General features: G+C 41.9%; 1 protein-coding gene and 1 gene segment (V, D, J or C); both read left to right on the forward strand.

Annotated features, from left to right (window-relative positions):
- Positions 1-502: 502 nt before the first annotated feature.
- On the forward strand, positions 503-1,273 carry LOC123994400. The segment is given in 2 exon segments: positions 503-608; positions 722-1,273. Coding segments are annotated over 2 exon segments (408 nt in total).
- A 14,927-nt stretch (positions 1,274-16,200) lies between these two features.
- LOC123995597 (zinc finger protein 2-like) lies at positions 16,201-21,291 on the forward strand. Of its 4 annotated transcripts, none has more exons than XM_046299224.1 (9): positions 16,201-16,580; positions 17,067-17,136; positions 17,221-17,423; positions 17,519-17,623; positions 17,729-17,827; positions 18,012-18,122; positions 18,841-18,961; positions 19,072-19,338; positions 20,021-21,291. In XM_046299224.1, exons 1-9 carry the CDS (start codon positions 16,281-16,283, stop codon positions 20,953-20,955), a joined length of 2,211 nt encoding a protein of 736 aa, XP_046155180.1. In that variant the 5' UTR covers positions 16,201-16,280; the 3' UTR covers positions 20,956-21,291. The 4 variants fall into 4 exon arrangements, with proteins under 4 accessions (XP_046155180.1, XP_046155182.1, XP_046155179.1 ...); XM_046299226.1 differs by having other exon boundaries at positions 16,201-16,466; XM_046299223.1 differs by having other exon boundaries at positions 17,067-17,423.
- Positions 21,292-21,536: the final 245 nt, after the last annotated feature.

The raw sequence follows: 21,536 nt of genomic DNA on the forward strand, positions 1-21,536 counted from the left end.
CTAACACTACTCTCCCTGCAGGGGGTGACACATTAGCAATAATCACTGGGAGGTGGAAAATGAATGATATTCCTCTTTTCCATAGATATGTTACCATGCCATATGACCATAAAACGAATCAACAGACAAAGTTATGATAACATGATGTACTCTAGGAATGTATGTTTTATTCTCTCCATTATTCATTATGATTTTGTCTTGCTAAACAGTAATAGTGATCATATGTGATAGCCCATAAACCAACAATATCCATTCTATTCATACACTTTTATTCACTTAACATATTTACATATTAATATGGACCTCTATGATTATTTGGTGACAATTGTTGGCGCAAGATCAAATTGTAATGGAATCTCAGTTCTAATCTGATGCATCCTTAGTAGTCTAAATTTACTGACTAATGGTGATGTGGAGAAGACCAGAAGATGATTTGCATAGTGATGATGCTCTGCATCAACAGCACATGCTTCAGTAGTCTGGGAGTGTTTATATCCCTGTGAGTTGAACACTTCATGACTGAGAGCTGTCCTTCATGACAACAGAACCCACAACAACGATGACTTTTATCACCATTTTTATCTGGACACTTGCTTTCTGCTTCAAGGGTAAAGAAAATGAAGTTCCATGTTTGTATAATGAAAAGTCAATGAGTGAACTTAAAGATTGTTAACTTAAGAATGTTTTATTAATACTTGGTGATATTTGTTCTCTGTTGCAGAATCTAGAGGACAAATCACAGTGACTCAGACACCTACAGTGAAAACTGTTCTTGCCGGACAGCCAGTCTCTATGAACTGTAAAGCCAGCAGTGATGTGTATCCTGATTGTTGGAGTTCAGGTAAACCATGTTTAGCCTGGTATCAACAGAAACCTGGAGAAACTCCTAAACTACTGGTCTACTATGGAAGCACCCTCTTCTCTGGGACTCCATCTAGATTCAGTGGCAGTGGATCTGGGAGTGACTTCACTCTGACCATCAGTGGAGTCCAGGCTGAAGATGCAGGAGATTACTACTGTCAGAGTTTCCACAGTGGTCCAGTGTTCACACAGTGATACAGAGTCGTACTAAAACCTCCCTCAGTCAGACTGCACAGTGACTGTACTGATACAGCTGGGACCTACTGCAGGTGATGAGGGGAAGAAACAGTGACATGGAACACTGATCAGTAGATGCGGTCAACTGTGGCATGACAATATGGTTAGATAGCAATCATTCTATCAAGGCGAGACCCAGATGTAGACACAAGAGGCAGATGGTTGGAGTCTTACAATGTTTATTAGTCCAAAAAGGGGTAGGCAAGAGAATGGTTGTGTACATGCAAAAGGTCAAAACCAGTTCAGAGTCCAATAGGTACTGAAGGGCAGGCAGATTCAAGGGCAGGGCAGGCAGGATGATCAGGCAGGCGGGAAAGTAGTCCAGAGTCAGGCAGTGGTCAAAACCAGGAAGACTGGCAAAAGATAATAGAAAAGGAGTACAGAGAAAAACACGCTGGTTGACTTGACTAAACATACAAGACAACCTGGCATAGAGAGACAGGAAACACAGGGATAAATACACTGGGGGAAATAAGCAACACCTGGAGGGGTGGAGACAATCACAGGGACAGGTGAAACAGATCAGGGCATGACACATTCAGATCACATGACCCTCATCATCATCATGGTTATGACTTATAGTATTTGTTATCATGACCTATAAAAGTTATTTGATGTTTTGAAACACAATACCTGTCCATTTGCAAATCAAGATCTCCAGAAGTAAAACAAAGGTTGTTATGACCTCAACATTAGTTCAAAGTTACATTCACTTCAGGCCCCAAAACAAGTCCTCATATGAACCTCAACCAAATGTCTGATTTAAATGGATGGGATCTTCTAACATTATATTAACTATTTTAATGAGCGGGTTAGTGACTGTTAGATCTGTGAATGAGACATGATGCTGGGCTCAACCATCACTACACTACTGGTGGGAGGAGCTATATGTAACGGATGTGAAATAGCTAGCTAGTTAGCGGTGGTGCGCGCTAAATAGCTTTTCAATCGGTGACGTCACTTGCTCTGAGACCTTGAAGTAGTGGTTCCCCTTGCTCTGCAAGGGCTGTGGCTTTTGTGGAGCGATGGGTAACGATGCTTTGTGGGTGACTGTTGTTGATGTGTGCAGAGGGTCCCTTGTTTGCACCCGGGTATGGGCAAGGTAATGGTCTAAAGTGATACTGTTACATATATACAGTATCTACATAAAGTATAATAACAATTGTATCTGTCATTAATTGCATGGTGGCATATCATTTATGTCTTCCTCCCTGAGTCCACCATAAAGGTTACAACCAGTCCACTACCTCATCTGGTCCAGTCCAGGGTATTTCAGATAGTGGTCAACTGCTAGACTGGTAGCTGTGGGAGTGAAACTGAGATTTACATAGACAGGGCTGGGTGGTTCTGCTTGTCCCAGAATAGAGCAGCACTCTCACCAGGGGGTTGGAGTGAGAGAAGACTCTATCTTGAAGATGTGATACTTGTAATATTATTTTGACAACTTTTTAGATAAATACAGGAGTGGTCACATTGGTGAGTCCAAGATATTGATCAAAAGTCTCATTTTTGAAAAAGACAAGAAAAATATTTGTTCCAAAGGGAAACCTTTATTTTCATTGATTAATCAAAACATCAAAGCAAACATTCCTGTAGTATCTAATAGTAATAAAACAGAACACATCACATCTCACACTGATACTGTCACATCCTGATCTGTTTCACCTGTCTTTGTGATTGTCTCCACACCCCTGCAGGTGTCGCCCTTCTTCCCCATTATCCCCTGTGTATTTATACCTGTGTCTGTTGGTCTGTTGCTAGTTCATCTTGTTTGTTTGAGTCAACCAGTGTTTTGTGTCTCAGCTCATGCTTTTTCTAGTCTCTCTTTTCTTGCCTGTCCTGACTCTGAGCCCGCCTGCCTCTGCCTTACCCAGACCCTGAGTCTGCCTGATATCCGGTACCGTTGCTGACCTCTGGTTTTCTGACCCCTGCCTGCATTGACCTGTCTACTGCCTGCCCCTGTTGGAACATTGAACTATTGTTTATTCAATGTGGTCTGCATCTGGGTCTTCTCTTCATACCTGATAGATACAACCTCAGTCTACAGAGAGGAATGACACATGAACTCAAGAAAAGCCCACTTAGTCTACATATCAGTGATCAATAAGACAGAGAACATCTGAACTCAGAACAGAGTAAAATCAGAGGAATCAGCAGGGGTGTCAAAGCAGAGGAACTCTCCACAGGGGTGTGTGACTGAGGGGTCCTACCCAGAACAGTCAGCCCTCCTCAGGGTATTGGTGACTGGAGTCTGGGATTTCTGCTGGGCTTCACAGCAAAAGGGGAAGCCCTTGTTGGCCAGACACGTCAGTGTGGCTGTTGTTGTACTGGACAGCTCCTCACTAGAGGGGGGCAGGACGGTGAGGGTGGGGGCACTGTTACCTGGAACAAACAGAACATATCATCAACTAAGTAACTACATCAAATACAACTACAGTAAGAGATTATCTTCAGCAAAGTACACATCAAAATAAAGTAAACTGGAAATGCCCTCTAAACAGGAATGTAGAAGTTAGATAGTTTAAAAGATGTGGAGAAAACACTGAAGTAATATGATACAATGCAGATTTATGAACCAAACAAGTATAAAGTAGTTAAGTAACTAGAGCTACTAGTCATACGGTAGCAGTTATACATGTCATACAGATATTGTTTATGAATGGATCTGATCAGAATAGCATACTCATATTCATAGTATTTGCTAAATCTGAGCATAGATTAGTTTTAATCACATATCAACCATGGTAGATCATGAAGTCTGTTGCAAACATTACTGAGACCTGTCTCTGTCCAAACTTAGATCTAACAACATTCTCCATCAGGGGGCGCTAACGTTCCGTTTTTGTCAGGGGAGAGAACAGAAAATGAACGATTGCGAATTCGGCTACCTATTGACCAAAAGTTGTATCTTTAGATGAAACGATGAATTTGGTCATCTCCACATCGAGCTTTTTTCACATTCACCTCAAACACTTTAATTGAAGGGAAAGTGCAAGTGGCCTTGGTATTCTTGTGTCGTCATGTCTGCGATTGGAGCTCTTGGTACGATGATATTTACGTAACGTCCGTCTATAGCTGTCTTGCTCTTGCCACAGCTAGAACAATGAGACAGATATTTCACCGGGTGTATAAATGTGAAGCATCCGCTTGGCGTTTCCACTACCAAATATGGGAGTTAGAAGAAGCCCGGTGACCGTAAGGGGGAGAAGATGGAACGAGATGGATTTTGGCCCGAATTCTGCACATTTTCTCATCGACAAAAACATTTGATCTCATTTACAACTTTCAGTTTCAAAAACTATAATATGTTACGAACAGAGTGGACCAAGATTTGTAGACTTTACTCCATTTCTAAAACGTGCGTTGTTTAGGAGTGACAATACCGAAATTAGTTATTAAATACGCATTTCACAGAGAAGGCGTTCCCTAACGGAAATATGTAACTTTGCTAGAACGCGCCAATAGGATCTCGCTAGTTCGTGATTGGCTCTGCCTCATCTCCTTGCTTGTTCTGCCCACTATGACTAATTTGTTCCCATTGGAAACGACAGGGTGTGGTCTGTCTCAGTTATAAAAAAAATCTTTGAAATTAGGTTCAACACGGGAGACCTTTATTTTCAATTCTCAATCTCACTCAAATTATCAATGAACCTACCAGGTACCCCCCCCAAAGCCTTAAACACGGGCACCCTCATAGATATCATCCTAACCAACTTCCCCTCTAAATACACCTCTGCTGTCTTCAACCAAGATCTCAGCGATCACTGCCTCATTGCCTGCATCCGTAATGGGTCAGCGGTCAAACGACCTCCACTCATCACTGTAAAACGCTCCCTGAAACACTTCAGCGAGCAGGCCTTTCTAAGCGACCTGGCCGGGGTATCCTGGAAGGATATTGATCTCATCCCGTCAGTAGAGGATGCCTGGATATTTTTTTTAAATGCCTTCCTAACCATCTTAAATAAACATGCCCCATTCAAGAAATTTAGAACCAGGAACAGATATAGCCCTTGTTTCTCCCCAGACCTGACTGCCCTTAACCAACACAAAAACATCCTATGGCGTTCTGCATTAGCATCGAACAGCCCCCGTGATATGCAGCTATTCAGGGAAGCTAGAAACCGTTATACACAGGCAGTTAGAAAAGCCAAGGCTAGCTTTTTCAAGCAGAAATCTGCTTCCTGCAACACTAACTCAAAAAAGTTCTGGGACACTGTAAAGTCCATGGAGAATAAGAACACCTCCTCCCAGCTGCCCACTGCACTGAAGATAGGAAACACTGTCACCACTGATAAATCCACCATAATTGAGAATTTCAATAAGCATTTTTCTACGGCTGGCCATGCTTTCCACCTGGCTACTCCTACCCCAGTCAACAGCACTGCACACCCAACAGCAACTCGCCCAAGCCTTCCCCATTTCTCCTTCTCCCAAATCCATTCTGCTGATGTTCTGAAAGAGCTGAAAAATCTGGACCCCTACAAATCAGCCGGGCTAGACAATCTGGACCCTTTCTTTCTCAAATTATCTGCCGAAATTGTTGCCACCCCTATTACTAGCCTGTTCAACCTCTCTTTCGTGTCGTCTGAGATTCCCAAAGATTGGAAAGCAGCTGCGGTCATCCCCCTCTTCAAAGGGGGGGACACTCTTGACCCAAACTGCTACAGACCTATATCTATCCTACCATGCCTTTCTAAGGTCTTCGAAAGCCAAGTCAACAAACAGATTACCGACCATTTCGAATCTAACCATACCTTCTCTGCTATGCAATCTGGTTTCAGAGCTGGTCATGGGTGCACCTCAGCCACGCTCAAGGTCCTAAACGATATCTTAACCGCCATCGATAAGAAACATTACTGTGCAGCCGTATTCATTGATCTGGCCAAGGCTTTCGATTCTGTCAACCACCACATCCTCATCGGCAGACTCGACAGCTTTGGTTTCTCAAATGATTGCCTCGCCTGGTTCACCAACTACTTCTCTGATAGAGTTCAGTGTGTCAAATCGGAGGGTCTGCTGTCCGGACCTCTGGCAGTCTCTATGGGGGTGCCACAGGGTTCAATTCTTGGACCGACTCTCTTCTCTGTATACATCAATGAGGTCGCTCTTGCTGCTGGTGAGTCCCTGATCCACCTCTACGCAGACGACACCATTCTGTATACTTCCGGCCCTTCTTTGGACACTGTGTTAACAACCCTCCAGGCAAGCTTCAATGCCATAAAACTCTCCTTCCGTGGCCTCCAATTGCTCTTAAATACAAGTAAAACTAAATCCATGCTCTTCAACCGATCGCTACCTGCACCTACCCGCTTGTCCAACATCACTACTCTGGACGGCTCTGACTTAGAATACGTGGACAACTACAAATACTTAGGTGTCTGGTTAGACTGTAAACTCTCCTCCCAGACCCATATCAAACATCTCCAATCCAAAGTTAAATCTAGAATTGGCTTCCAATTTCGCAACAAAGCATCCTTCACTCATGCTGCCAAACATACCCTTGTAAAACTGACCATCCTACCAATCCTCGACTTTGGCGATGTCATTTACAAAATAGCCTCCAATACCCTACTCAACAAATTGGATGCAGTCTATCACAGTGCAATCCGTTTTGTCACCAAAGCCCCATATACTACCCACCATTGCGACCTGTACGCTCTCGTTGGCTGGCCCTCGCTTCATACTCGTCGCCAAACCCACTGGCTCCATGTCATCTACAAGACCCTGCTAGGTAAAGTCCCCCCTTATCTCAGCTCGCTGGTCACCATAGCATCTCCCACCTGTAGCACTCGCTCCAGCAGGTATATCTCTCTGGTCACCCCCAAAACCAATTCTTTCTTTGGCCGCCTCTCCTTCCAGTTCTCTGCTGCCAGTGACTGGAACAAACTGCAAAAATCTCTGAAACTGGAAACACTTATCTCCCTCACTAGCTTTAAGCACCAACTGTCAGAGCATCTTACAGATTACTGCACCTGTACATAGCCCACCTATAATTTAGCCCAAACAACTACCTCTTTCCCAACTGTATTTTATTTATTTATTTATTTTGCTCCTTTGCACCCCATTATTTTTATGTCTACTTTGCACATTCTTCCATTGCAAAACTACCATTCCAGTGTTTTACTTGCTATATTGTATTTACTTTGCCACCATGGCCTTTTTTGCCTTTACCTCCCTTCTCACCTCATTTGCTCACATTGTATATAGACTTGTTTATACTGTATTATTGACTGTATGTTTGTTTTACTCCATGTGTAACTCTGTGTCGTTGTATCTGTCGAACTGCTTTGCTTTATCTTGGCCAGGTCGCAATTGTAAATGAGAACTTGTTCTCAACTTGCCTACCTGGTTAAATAAATGTGAAATAAAATAAAATAAAATTTTTTGAAGACTCATGATTTGTGGTCACAACAAACATTACTCACACCTACCCACTCTTTTTCCATTTACTATAAGAAGCATCCTCAACCACTGAGCACTGACCAACACTGGATGTCCATGGACGTTGAAAACGTTTCAAGCCTCCAAGCTAGCTACCTAACGTTAACATACCGTCGTAGCAGCATTAGCAGCTTGTTTTGCTTGCGATATGGATTCAAAAGGTTTGTCTCTGGCGTTTATAAGTAACGTTTTCCTAAAAATGCTTCACCCAAAATGTATTTCTGTTCAAGATTAGAGGAGGAAAATGTGGGCAGTATGTAAAACATTATTTGCTTAAATTCACATAGCTAGTAACTAGCAGCAAGGCGTGCACTAACTGGGTAAAAACCCATAGTGGAGTCAACACCTGTATGAAAGTGTTGCGACATAAAACGTCTGCGATTCCTTCAGGGCATTTCCATCGAAATGGACCCATGGGCACCAACATGAAGGTACATATCAATTTGAGTGTCAAATGAAAGTTAAGAGTCTATATTTTGAGGTAATTAAGTCATGATAGATACATTTTTCAACCATCTTCTATCTTCAAAATGAGTCATAAGTAAAGGCTTTGATTTCTGGATAAACTGATGGGGTCTTAGAAAAGGTGTCTTGGTAAATATCTAGCCTACCAGGAAAGTATTAGAAATACATCAAAACACAATAATGTTGACGTAAAGAACCCTGTCAGCTAATATCAACACTTTTATATTTAGTTTTGAATAAATTATTTACCTTCTGTAAGTTTAAGAAATATTCCCTTGTAATTCTGTTACCAAAAACCCACATATTTTCTCATTTCTCTCCCTCGTGAGGAGAATAATGAAAGTTCCCTGAAGTTTTATTTATTTATTTATTTTACCTTTTTACCTTACCAGGCAAGTCAGTTAAGAACATATTCTTATTTTCAATGACGGCCTGGGAACAGTGGGTTAACTGCCTGTTCAGGGGCAGAACGACAGATTTGTACCTTGTCAGCAACCTTCTGGTTGCTAGTCCAACGCTCTAAGCAACCTTCTGGTTGCTAGTCCAACGCTCTAACCACTAGGCTACGCTGCCGCCCCAAGTAACAAGTAATGGTAGACTTACCAATAAGTTATAGTGATTTTACTGATAAAAAATGTTTAATTAATTATTAAGTGATTAAAACTTGTAATTCTATCACCAAATTAGTAGTGCAATTACCCCAAAATCAGCAACAGAATTACTGCAACTGAATTGGCTACAATGGGAAATCATAATAGTCACAAAGCACAGTTGGTCACCTGCTACTGACCTCCCACTGGCGTACAGTTATGTTCAGATATGTATTTTTTTTTGTCTTAGAACAGTCATGACTCTGGACAACACCTCTCCTTTTCTCACTCCAGTTAATGTGACCTCTCCCAGCTCTTACTGACACCTACCCATGAGCCCCCTCTTTTTCTATTTACTGTAACAAGCATCCTCAACCACTGAGCACCGACAAACACTGGATGTCCATGGACATTGAAAAGTAGTTGATATTTGGTCAGTCCACCCTGGCCTTGATGTTAACGTCCACAGATGTACTGGATTGAAACAAATGGATAGCACAGTACAGTGTGTAGAGCACAGTACAATACAGTACTGTGAGTAAAGTAGTACAGTGTGTAGAGCACAGTACAATACTGAGTACAGTACTGTGAGTAAAGCAGTACAATACTGAGTACAGTACAATACAGTACTGTGAGTAAAGCAGTATAGTAAGTATAGCACAATACAATACTGAGTACAGTACTGTGAGTAAAGCAGTACAATACTGAGTACAGTACAGTACTGTGAGTAAAGCAGTATAGTAAGTAGAGCACAATACAATACTGAGTACAGTACTGTGAGTAAAGCAGTACAATACTGAGTACAGTACAGTACAGTACTGTGAGTAAAGCAGTAGTGTGTAGAGCACAGTACAATACTGAGTACAGTACTGTGAGTAGAGCACAGTACAATACCGAGTACAGTATATTGTACTGTACTGAAATATACTCTCCTATACTGCACTGTATTGAACTCTATTCTACTATGGTGTGCTGTATTGTACTGCGCTCTCCAGTGCTGCGCTGTGATGTCTAAACTTGTAAAAGGAGAATGACATTAATATCCATAATTACACATTTCTGTGTAGTACAGTAATTCTGTTACTGCGGAATCACCCTTCATTTTCAGTCATTTTAAATTAATTGTCTGTATGCCCATTTCTTCTTGAACAATATAACTTATACATGCCTCATGAGCTTAGTTCAACTTAGCTACAGATTGTTAAACCAGATAATGTAATTCAACCAAAGATTTTTGATATCTATTACTGGGAGTTACAGGATAGGTACTGTTGTGGGGTAGCACAGAGAATTTCTGACCAACCTTAGCTTGGCTATATGGTCTTCGTCCTGGATTCGTGGAAACAGGAGTCTCATAAAATGGCTGTCTAGTTGCAGGGGTCCGTATTAATTTGATGGTTGTAAGTTATGTTAACAAATTCCTCACTTTCGTTTTCATGACAGGTCTCAATCTCCCTCTATCCTCCTTGTGTCTCCTGGTTCCACCAATACACTTGATGTCAGCATCCATGTGGCACGTGGCTGAGCAGCGTAATGTGATGCAGTATGGGAAGCTGGAGGAATTTGTGACTTTGGTGACAGAGATGGTTCCAGAGCTGTTAAGCTCCAGGCAGAGGACCCAACTCATTCTAGGACTGAGAGCAAGGGTGAGAGAGGTGGAAATGTTGAGGGTTGGGAGGATGTAAAAGTGACCAATGTGGGGTGAGATTCAGAACTTAGTTCCTCATAAGCCCCTGGATCTTGAAGGCCAGGGATTTGGACAGAAGATTGTTCTCGTCACATTTTCATGATCAACTTCTGTTGTCATTGACTTCTTAGTTTGTGTCCCCTTTGTCTGAAATGGTCAGCCCCCCCCCCTTATGAGCATTTCTCCCCACCCCTCCAATGGTCCCTTAACTTACCTGCTGCTCCTCCTGTGGATATTTCACCCCCACCCCCTCAAATTACTTTTACTCTGCCCCCATCCCAATTATACTGACCAAAAATATATGTGCAACATGCAACGATTTCATATATTTCAGGCAAATTGAAATAAATTCAATATGCCGTAGTCTATAGTTTTCACATGACTGGGCAGGGGCGTAGCCATGGGTGGGCCTCGGAGGGCAAAGACCCACCCACTGGGGAGCCAGGCCCAGCCAATCAGAATTCATTTTCCCCCACAAAAGGGCTTTATTACAGACATAAATACTCCTCAGTTTCATCAGCTGACCGGGTGATTGGTCTCAGATGATCTCACGGGTGAAGAAGCCAGATGTGGAGGTTCTGGACTGGCGTGGTTACACGTGATCTGTTGTTCTGAGGCCAGTTTAATGTACTGCCAAATTCTCTAAATCAATGTTGGAGGTGGCTTATGGTAGAGAAATGAACAGGCAACAGCTTTGTTGGCAATTTCTGCAGTCTGCAGCCAATTGTGCGCTCCCTCAAAACATGAGACATCTGTGGCATTTTGTTGTGTGACAAAACTGCACATTTTAGAGTGGGCTTTTATTGTCCCCAGCACAAGATTAAACAACGTGTAATGATCATGCTGTTTAATCAGCTTCGTGATATGCCACACCTGTCATGTGGATGGATTATCTTGGCAAAGGATAAATGCTCTAACGGGATGTAAACAAATTTGTGCACAAAATTTGAGAGAAATAAGCTTTTTGTGCATTTTTTGACTTTTTGAACATTTCTGGGTTATTTTATCTCAGCTCATGAAACATGGGACCAACACTTTACATGTTGTGTTTATATTTTTGATCAGTATACATTCATCACTGTTACAGTTGTTAATATGTATATTATTACCTTTTAATTATAATTGTTATTGTTTTTATTTCACTTGGTCCCAACACCCCCTCAATGGTAATTTAGTCTGCCTGCTGCTCCCCTATGGTCATTCCCCCTTTCCCCTCTACAGTCTTTACTCTGCCTCCACCCCAATGGACACTTATTAATTCATCTCTGCTACAGTTGTTATTGTGTATATAGTTCTATTTCTATTGTAGGTAGCCTTCTACAAGCTTCCCACAATAAGTTGGGTGAATTTTGTCCCATTCCTCCTGACAGAGCTGGTTTAACTGAATAAAGTGTGTAGGCCTCCTTGCTTGCACAAGCTTTTTCAGTTCTGCCTGCACATTTTCTATTGGATTGAGGTCAGGGCTTTGTGATGACCACTCCAATAGCTTGACTTTGTTGTCCTTATGCCATTTTGCCACAACTTTGGAAGTATGCTTGCGGTCATTGTCCATTTGTAAGACCCATTTGCGACCAAGCTTTAACTTCCTGACTGATTTCTGCTTCAATATATCCACATAATTTTCCTTCCTCATGAAGCCATCTATTTTGTGAAGTGCACCAGTCCCTCCTGCAGCAAAGCACCACCACAACATGATTGCTGCCACCCCCGTGCTTCATGATTGGGATGGTGTTCTTCGGCTTGCAAGCCTTCCCCTTTTTCCTCCAATGGTAATTATTGCCAAACAGTTCTATTTTTGTTTCATCAGACCAGAGGACATTTCTCCAAAAAGTACAATCTTTGTCCCCATGTGCAGTTGCAAACCGTAGTCTGTCTTTTTTCTATGGCGGTTTTGGAGCAGTGGCTTCTTCCTTGCTGAGCGGCCTTTCAGGTTATGTCGATTATAAGACTCGTTTTACTGTGGAAATAGATACTTTTGTACCTGTATCTTCCAGCATCTTCACACGGTTCTTTGCTGTTGTTCTGGGATTGATTTGCACTTTTCACACCAAAGTACATTAATCTCTAGGAGACAGAACACGTCTCTTTCCTGAGTGGTATGACGGCTGTGTGGTCCCATGGTGTTTATACTTGCGTACTATTGTTTGTACAGATGAACGTGGTACCTTCGGGCGTTTGGAAATTGCTCCCAAGGATGAATCAGACTTGTGGAGGTCTCAACAACAGACAATTCTGAAGTCTTGGCTGATTTCTTTTGATTTTCACATGAGGTCAAGCAAAGAGGCACTGAGTTTGAAGGTAGGCTGTGAAATACATCCAAAGGTACACCTCCAATTGACTCTCATTATGTCAATTAGCCTATCAGAAGCTTCTAAAGCCATGACACAATTTTCTGGAATTTTACAAGATTTTTAAAGGCACAGTCAACTTAGTGTATGTAAACTTCTGACCCACTGGAATTGTGATACAGTGAGTTATAATAGAAATAATCTGTCTGTAAACAATTTTTGGAAAAATGACTTGTGTCATGCGCGAAGTAGATATCCTAACTGACTTGCCAAAACTATAGTTTGTTAACAAGAAATTTGTGGAGTGGTTGAAAAACTAGTTTTAATGACTCCAACCTAAGTGTATGTAAACTTCCAACTTCAACTGTACATCCATATCGGGTGAGCCTTTTAGACATTACAGCATGTTTTGTACATAGTACCCCCATTTAGGGGACCAAAGTATTGGGACAAATTCACTTACACTGAGTGTATAAAACATGAAGGACCCGTTCCTAATATTGAGTTGCTCTGAACTCTGGAGGAGCTGAGAACTCACTGCCATCCAATGAAACACTAAAGAACTCCTCAGCCAAGACGACGAAGAAGTACATCTGCAAACAGTGTTCCACTGAAGGGCACATGATAGAACGTAAACATGTTCACACAGAGGAAAAGCTGTTTCATTGTGACCAGTGTGAGAAGAAATTCAAAAATCAAAGGGTACTTTAATACTGCACCAATGTGTCCACACAGGAGAAAGACCATATCTTTGCGCACATTTTGGCAGGGAGTTTATGACATCTGGGACCTTTTAGCTTCCCATATACTTACTCATACTGGGGAGAGACCATTCACCTGTTCTATATGTGGGAGGAGATTTATCCAACAGCAATTACTAACACACCACTTCAGGATGCATACAGGAGAGAAATCATGCTTACTGTATGTAGCGTTTGTGGAAATACATTTTATTCCTCAAGGGCCTTGTTGGTACACTCATGAACACACACGGGTAAATGCCCCCACAGCTGTCAACTTTGTGGGAAGATGTTCAGAATGCCTTGGATGCTCATGTTGCAACGAAGGACTCACACAGGCGAGCTCCCATTCCCCTGCTCTAATTGTGAGAAACACTTCATCTCAAAAGCGCCCTTACATGACATGCTTATTCATACTGGAGAGAAACCTCATCCGTGTCTATGTGGGAGGCGGTTTAATTTGAGAATCCATAACTAAAACTCATAGGCCATAGTTCAGATAGTTGTCTTGTTCGAACTCAACATTTCTTCATGGATGTTCATTTTCAAACTCTGTTTGACTCTCAAAGCCTTTTTTAAGTTCTTGGTTGTTTTTCATTTAAATATGGACTCAACCACAATCTTGTTTTTTTTGTAACTTTGATGTGTCCGTTGTTGAAAACTCTGGCCTGGAGAAATGGTCCACACAATCCAGGATCCTTGGGATGTCCCAAATCTGACGTTAACCATTTTAAATGTAAACTTCAATGGGGTAAGGTAAGGGTCAAGGTTAGGGTTATGTAGGGGGTAGGGATGTCCCAAGTATCCCAGATAGCACTTACCCTGGAAAAATGTGTATGTGAAGGCAGATATTTGTATGAATGAGTCTTTATTTTAACTTTCATTGTTAGACATTTGAACATTCAAGATAGCGTAGTGCCACTGGATAGTTGTATCAATATGCTTGTGTACACTTCCAGGGATACTCACACGCTCTTCCTAAAGGTGTGCATACACGTGAAATAGCGGCCTCCCTTTCTTTCTATTCTGGTTAGAGACCGTTTGCGCAGTTCTGTGAAGGGAGTAGTACACAGTGTTGTTTGAGATCTTCAGTTTCTTGGCATTTTCTCACATGGAATAGCCTTCATTTCTCAGAACAAGAATAGACTGACAAGTTTCAAAAGACATTTATTTGTTTCTGGTCATTTTGAGCCTGATACTCCAGATACTCAACCAGTTTAAAGAATAACAGTTTTATTGCTTCTTTAATCAGAAGAACAGTTTTCAGCTGTGCTAACATAATTGCAAAAGGGTTTTCTAATGATCAATTAGCCTTTTAAAATGATAAACTTGGATTAGCTAACACAACATGCCATTGGAACACAAGAGTGATGATTGCTGAAAATGGGCCTATGTAGATATTCCATAAAAAAATCTGCCGTTTCCAGCTACAATAGTCATTTACCCACTTTAACAATGTCAACACTGTATTTCTGATCAATTTGATGTTATTTTAATGGTCCAAATTAATGGCTTTTCTTTCAAGAACAAGGATCTTTCTATGTGACCCCAAACTTTTGAACGGTAGTGTGTGTATATATATATATATATATATATATATTACAGTACCCGTCAAAAGTTTGGACACACCTGCTCATTCCGGGGTTTTTCTTTATTTTTCAAATGTTCTACATTGTATAATAATAGTGAAGGCTACAAAACAATGAAGTAACAGATATGGAATCATGTGGTAACCAAAAAGGTGTTAAACAAATGAAAACGTGTTATATTTGAGATTCTTTAAAGTAGCCACCCTTTGCCTTGATGACAGTTTTGCATACTCTTGGCATTCTCTCAACCAGCTTCATGAGGTAGTCACTTGGAATGCATTTCAATTAACAGGCGTGCCTTGTTAAAAGTTCATTTGTGGAATTTCTTTCTTTCTTAATGTGTTTGAGCCAGTCAGTTGTTGTGACAAGGTAGTGCTGGTATACAGAACATAGACCTATTTGGTAAAAGACCAAGTCCATATTATGGCAAGAACAGCTCAAATAAGCAAAGAGAAATGACTGTCCATCATTACGCAGAGTAGGTGAACGGATGATCTCCGCATGTGTGGTTCCCACCATGAATCATGGAGGAGGAGGTGTGGTGATGCTTTGCTGGTGACAGTCTGTGATTTATTGAGAATTGAAGGCGCACTTAACCAGCATGGCTACCACAACATTCTGCAGTGTTACGCCATCCCATCTGGTTGGCGCTTAGTGGGACTATTATTTGTTTTTCAACAGGACAATGACCCAAACCCACCTCCAGGCTGTGTAAAGGCTATTAGAACAAGAAGGAGAGTGATTGAATGTTGCATCAGATGACCTGGCCTCCACAATCACCCGACCTCAACCCAATTGAGATGGTTTGGGATGAGTTGGACCGCAGAGTGTAGGAAAACCAGCCAACAAGTGTTCAGAATATGTGGGAACTCCTTCAAGACTGTTGGAAAAGCATTCCAGGTGAAGCTGGTTGAGCGAATGCCAAGAGTGTGCAAAGCTGTCAAGGCAAAGGGTGGCTACTTTGAAGAATCAAAATTCTTAAATATATTTTGATATTTGTTTAACACTTTTTTTGTTTACGACATGATTCCATATGTGTCATTTCATAGTTTTGATGTCTTCACTATTATTCTACAATGTAGAAAATAGTCCAAATTAAGAGAAACCCTTGAATGAGTAGGCGTGTCCAAACTTTTGACTGGGACTGTATATATTTTTATTTTATTTAAATTTTGTAGTAAAGTATAATTCATTTATATTATAGTCCAGTTATGTCCGTTAATGGAACATATTGCATGCCAACTGCTGTTAAATTATGTTGATACCGGAAGTGAACGTTTTTGGCCTAAAACGTCATATTCACGGTCGTCGTTTATATGTTCGGTTATTTTGCTTCTCATCTAGCTAGCTAGATAGCTAACCAGCTTGTGAATTTGGGGAAAATGGCTGAATCGTTTGAAGAACGTCTCGTAAAAGCTGTCAAAGAGCATACACACTTGTATGATACCTCAATGCGTTTACATTTCGACAAAGAGGCTCTCGAACACAGTTGGCGCGAAATTGCTACATATTTAAACTCCGATCCAGATACTTGCAGGAAGAAATGGAGACTTGCAAGGGACCGTCATGTGAGAGCACTGAAAAGGTCTAAGGACATGCCAGAGGGTGTACCGAGGCCTGGAAGCCTGAGTTGGCTCACCATTTTTATAAAACATCGGCAAACCAATCCAAACTTTCCCGAGGTAGCTAGTTAGCGAAGATACAGAAAATGTGTGGTTACAGTCACTTACCTAGTTGCCAGACCTGTGTTATTCACAGCCAGCTAGATACTGCTAGCATGACTAGTTATGTGTGTAATACCATAGACTTATAGACCGGTAATTATCGGTATTATCAAAGAAGATTATCTAATAGTTCGACTGAAGGAACCACTATTTTTGGCACTGGGTTCGCAGTTCAAATAAGTGCAATATCAACACCAGCACCAGAGGACGCACATACATCAATACGAGATAGCGGAGATTAATGTAACATTTTATTTTTCAAAAATGAAAACACCGAGTCAACTGTTTATGGCAATCCGGCTTTAATAAGAACATAAGACAGTGACTGATTAATTTAGTCATAAAATGAGAACGTACTGTTTTATTGTTTGCAACATGCTAGCCGTACTGTTAATATTTTAGAGATGTGCAATAACTACCTCTTGTTTTTGTTGGTTTCTATAGATCTCAGCAGACAGAGTTGAGAGTCCTAATGACAACCTGGATCAGACTCCCTTGTTTTCAGACCAGGCAGGTAAGCCAATATTAGAGGTGTGTAGTTGGCTACAGACACGATCCTTATGTTTCCATACTGGCTCCTTTTTTTATTTTCCTGTAGGTCCACTGTTCCCTTTATCATCTTTCCGTCTCCTGGTTCCACCTCTACGACTGATGTCAGCTTTCATGTGGCAAGTGGCTCAAGAGCGTAATGTGATGCACTATGGGAAGCTGGAGGAGTTTGTGACTTTGGTGACAGAGATGGTTCCAGAGCTGCTGAGCTCCAGGCAGAGGACCCAACTCATCCTGGGTCTGAGAGCAAGGGTGAGAAGTGGGAAGGTGGAGAAGGAGTGGAGGCATGGATGTTCAGAAAGGATCTTTAGTCCAATGACTATTATTCTCATAAAATCTACTTTCAGATGGTTTTAGAGTTGTTTCGTAATGAAAACCCACCGGACCCCCAGACCATCCAACTTAATTTGGACAGAATCAAAACTTCTTCAGTACATGCTGTGCACAAGGATGTATGTAACTTTCAGTGTCTAAAGTAGTCTGGATGCTATTGAATAGAGGGAGCTTATATTGTCTTTCTTTTGAAGCTGATTGTATTATTCATTTTACATGCCCAGTCACAGAGTAGAAATGAGTTGGAGTCTTCAGAGTCTAACTTCGTGGAGCTGGTCAAAACCCTGCTCGAAGACCCTTCTGAGAAGAAGCACTTCTTCCAGGTGGGAAATATCCTAATGAATCATAGTTGTCACTTTCAGAGTCAATAGGACAGCATGTTCCAGCAATGTAAAACTCAGTAGAGAAATGTTGCTTATTTTACTGTAACTGATGAAAGGCCATACAAAATTAATAATCCAGCAAGGTGTTGGTTTCAACAACGCTTGTTTTATTTTTCTCTCTCAGGTGGTGTTCCCAATACGTTATGGCCCTCGGTATGACACAGCACTGCAGATACTGATGTGGGAGTTTCTCTCCCGACTGGAGGAGCTGCTGCCTGTTCCAGACCTCACAGAGGTACAGGCTCAATATCTTAATAGCATGAAATCTTTAGATGGTCAGGCTTGTCATGTTATTTCTTCAGTATCACATGCTTAGGGGTGTCATTGTTTTAGTAATGGCACTGTATAAGATCCAGTCTTTGGGAACAGAGTTTCTTGTTCATGACTGTCCTTTTTGTCAACTAAAGTTGAATCCTATATGATTAATGTAGAGACAGGAGAGGAGTGCTTCTTTGATTGAAGACCATGGTGCTTGCCTACGAAGTGGCAAAGGGAACTGCACCTCCTTACCTTCAGGCTGTGCTGAAACCCTACACCCCAACCCAAGCACTCTGTTCTGCCACCTCTGGTCTCTTGGCCCCTCGCACCCCTACGGGTGGGCAGCTCCTCTCTGTCCTGGCATCCCAACTAACCCCCCCCCCCCCACTAACTGTATGTCACTCTGGATAAGAACGTCTGCTAAATGACTGAAATATACCATCCATGAGGTGCTCTATGATTATGAAATGAAATATTATAGAACAAAAATAAGTTGATGCTGGATAGTAAACAATGCTGTAAAAGCCTTTGTGAAAACAAACTTCCAGAAAATAGCCACTCTCATGTAGTGGAAACATGTAAAAGCCTTTGTTTTACGGCTTATGCATGGCAACAACAAAAACAGCCACCGAATATGAATGTTCTGTGAGAGACAGCTGCAGAAACCTTCCTAATGTTCCTTTTCATCCTTTCAGACAGCATCTTGTCTCAGCCTTGCCCCCTCTGACCTGGAGGAGTTCTGGCATTCTGTCTCTGACCCCGAGCACCTGAAGACACTGCTGCAGCATCATAGACATCTGGGTCATTTGAGCAAAAGTGAGTCTTATGAAGAGGATATCAACCATGTTAGCCATGTGCTCTTCTGTAAATTAGTGGAGTTGCATTTTTCCGTTTCCTTTCCTGAGATAAATTCTCTCTCCCTTCAGATGAATTCTCCAACCAGGTCGCAGACAACATCTTGTCCACATTGTCAATTCCTCAAATTCATGGCCTGAAGTCAAGCCTTGATGGACATGAAGGCATGAAAGGGAGCACAGAGGGGAGGAAAATCAACAGAGAGGAAGGAGAGTTGCATTTTGAAAAGAACTTGGAGGATGATGGAAGTGAGAGAAATGAAGACACTGAGAGGGGATTGAAGGATGAGGATGATGCAAAGTGGACCTCCCCTCTGAGTGAACAAGAGGACTCGGATGGTAAGGAGATTCAGAATGATAGTCCATTTCCACCATGTATTTTTAAGTGATTTGTAAAAGCCTGACTTGTTACATTACCTAGAGATATTATTTGCAAAAAAAAAAAAATACGTTCCTTGACATTCAGGTGAAAAATCAGGAATTGCTTCACACCACTGTCAAATGTTATACTTATGAATTAGAGGTTGATATCAGTTCCTACTTATAAAACCATCAAATATAGAGGCGCTGTGTATATTGTTCGGGAGAAGGACGTTTTCGTGCTTTTGAGAGCACTGCACTGAAGGCTGTTTCCAACAATGGCTGCCACTGCTAACGGAACCATTCATTTCAATGGGATGTTGGTTGGCGAGCGACGTTAACTGGAAGATGCTGAAACTTGCTAAATAATAAGCTAATGTACTTTAAAAAATGTCTGGCTGAATCAACATTATACCTGTCCCTAAATCAGGTACATTCAGCATGATGGCAGCGTGCCAGCTCATTTACAGCTGGCAGAAATGTGATTGCATTTGCTGCATCACAATACATGCTGTTCTGGTCCATTTAATTTGTGTCAGGCTTTGTTTTGTTCGCATTATGTTTTGTAACGCGGATCATGGTACCAAGCACTCCAGGATCTGGGTCATAGAAGGTAATGTAAAAGTGTCTGAATTGTTCTATGTCTGCTTTCTGCCTATAGAACCGGCTAGTGACATGCACTCCCAGGTCTTCTCCTGCCCCCAGTGCCCATTCTCCCACAGGGAAATGGTGGACCTTCATCAGCACATCAGGAAGGAACATCTAACAGAGGAGGACAGCAGGAGCCTGGACTCTGGAGGAGCTGAGAACTCACTGCCATCCAGTCCAACAGCCAAGAGCTCCTCAGCCAAGAGCTCCTCAGCCAAGAGCTCCTCAGCCAAGAGCTCCTTAGTAAAGAGCTCGTCAGCCAAGAGAATCAATAACAACACCTGCAAACAGTGTGGGAAGGGTTTCAGATGCACAACTGACCTGAAACGACACCAAAGTGTTCACACCAATGTGCAGCCGTTCCGGTGCAATCAGTGTGAGAAGAGATTCAAATCGGAGAGATATCTACAACTGCACAAGAAAAGTCACGACGTAGAACCGATGCACAGGCCTATTTGCCAGCACTGTGGCAAGAGTTACACTAGTGCAGCTGTCCTCAAAATACACATACGTACCCACACCGGAGAGCGGCCTTACTCCTGCTCAGTCTGTGGGAAGAAGTTCAATCAAAAGCACACATTAGTTAGACACCTCCGGATGCACAAAGGAGATAGACCATACCTGTGTAGCGTATGCGGGAAGGCTTTCTTTGTTTCCGGGGAACTCTTAGTGCACATGCGTTTTCACACAGGGGAACGACCTTACCGCTGTAAACCGTGTGGAAAGGCTTTCAGCACGTCATGCGCTCTCACGTCGCATAAGCGATGGCACTCAAACGAGCGCCCGTTCACCTGCTCCCTATGTTCAAAGGGCTTTGCGGAAACTGGTGGCCTTAAAAGACACATGTTTATTCATACTGAGGAGAAGCCCCATTACTGCCACACGTGTGGGAAAGGATTTAGTCAGTTGAGCAACATGAGAATACATTTGAAAACTCATAAAAAATAATGTCATTGGCTCTTTGTCAGACTAAAGGAATTTTTAACTAGTGTAATGTTTATTTCTCCTTGAGCTCAAAGCCAAAAGTAAGGAAAAAATGAAATTGTATTATAGGTAATGTACATCGTCCTGACAAAGTATCCATTCTGTTATTTTCCCCTTGGTAATGTGATCTGTTAAGGAACTTTGTGCACAGACTCCACAATGACACTGAGGTTTTACTTAGTGCACTGCCAACTGCACTGTACTCTGTGAGCACAGTAGGGTTAACATGGTGTAAGTATCACACGTAGTTCGTGTAGGCCGTTCTGTACCTGAAGTAATGAAAAGTTTTGACTACAACTATCAAGTTGTCTTTTTAATAATCATTCATGTGTTTTGGGGCAAGCTCCTGATGTATGTTGGAACAGAGTCCTCCCTTTTCTCCTGCATAGTCACCTGTTCACATGTCCTTGTCTGAGACATTTTTAATTTCAGTCAGGCACCTGATTCCCTTCTGGTTCGTGCTGGGATGAAGTGCAATTAGGTACACTTTGTTTCCATTGTAATCAGACCTGGGTTCAAATACCATTTCAAATATCTCAACATTC

Source organism: Oncorhynchus gorbuscha, linkage group LG14, assembly GCF_021184085.1.
Source record: "Oncorhynchus gorbuscha isolate QuinsamMale2020 ecotype Even-year linkage group LG14, OgorEven_v1.0, whole genome shotgun sequence".
Classification (NCBI taxonomy): Eukaryota; Metazoa; Chordata; class Actinopteri; order Salmoniformes; family Salmonidae; genus Oncorhynchus; species Oncorhynchus gorbuscha.

Coding starts and splice junctions, on each gene's coding strand:
- LOC123995597 (XM_046299223.1), top strand. CDS start 16,281: ATGGCTGAATCGTTTGAAGAACGTCTCGTAAAAGCTGTCAAAGAGCAT. Junction 16,581..17,066: donor CCAATCCAAACTTTCCCGAG/GTAGCTAGTTAG, acceptor TGGTTTCTATAG/ATCTCAGCAGACAGAGTTGA. Junction 18,962..19,071: donor TCTGGGTCATTTGAGCAAAA/GTGAGTCTTATG, acceptor CTCTCCCTTCAG/ATGAATTCTCCAACCAGGTC.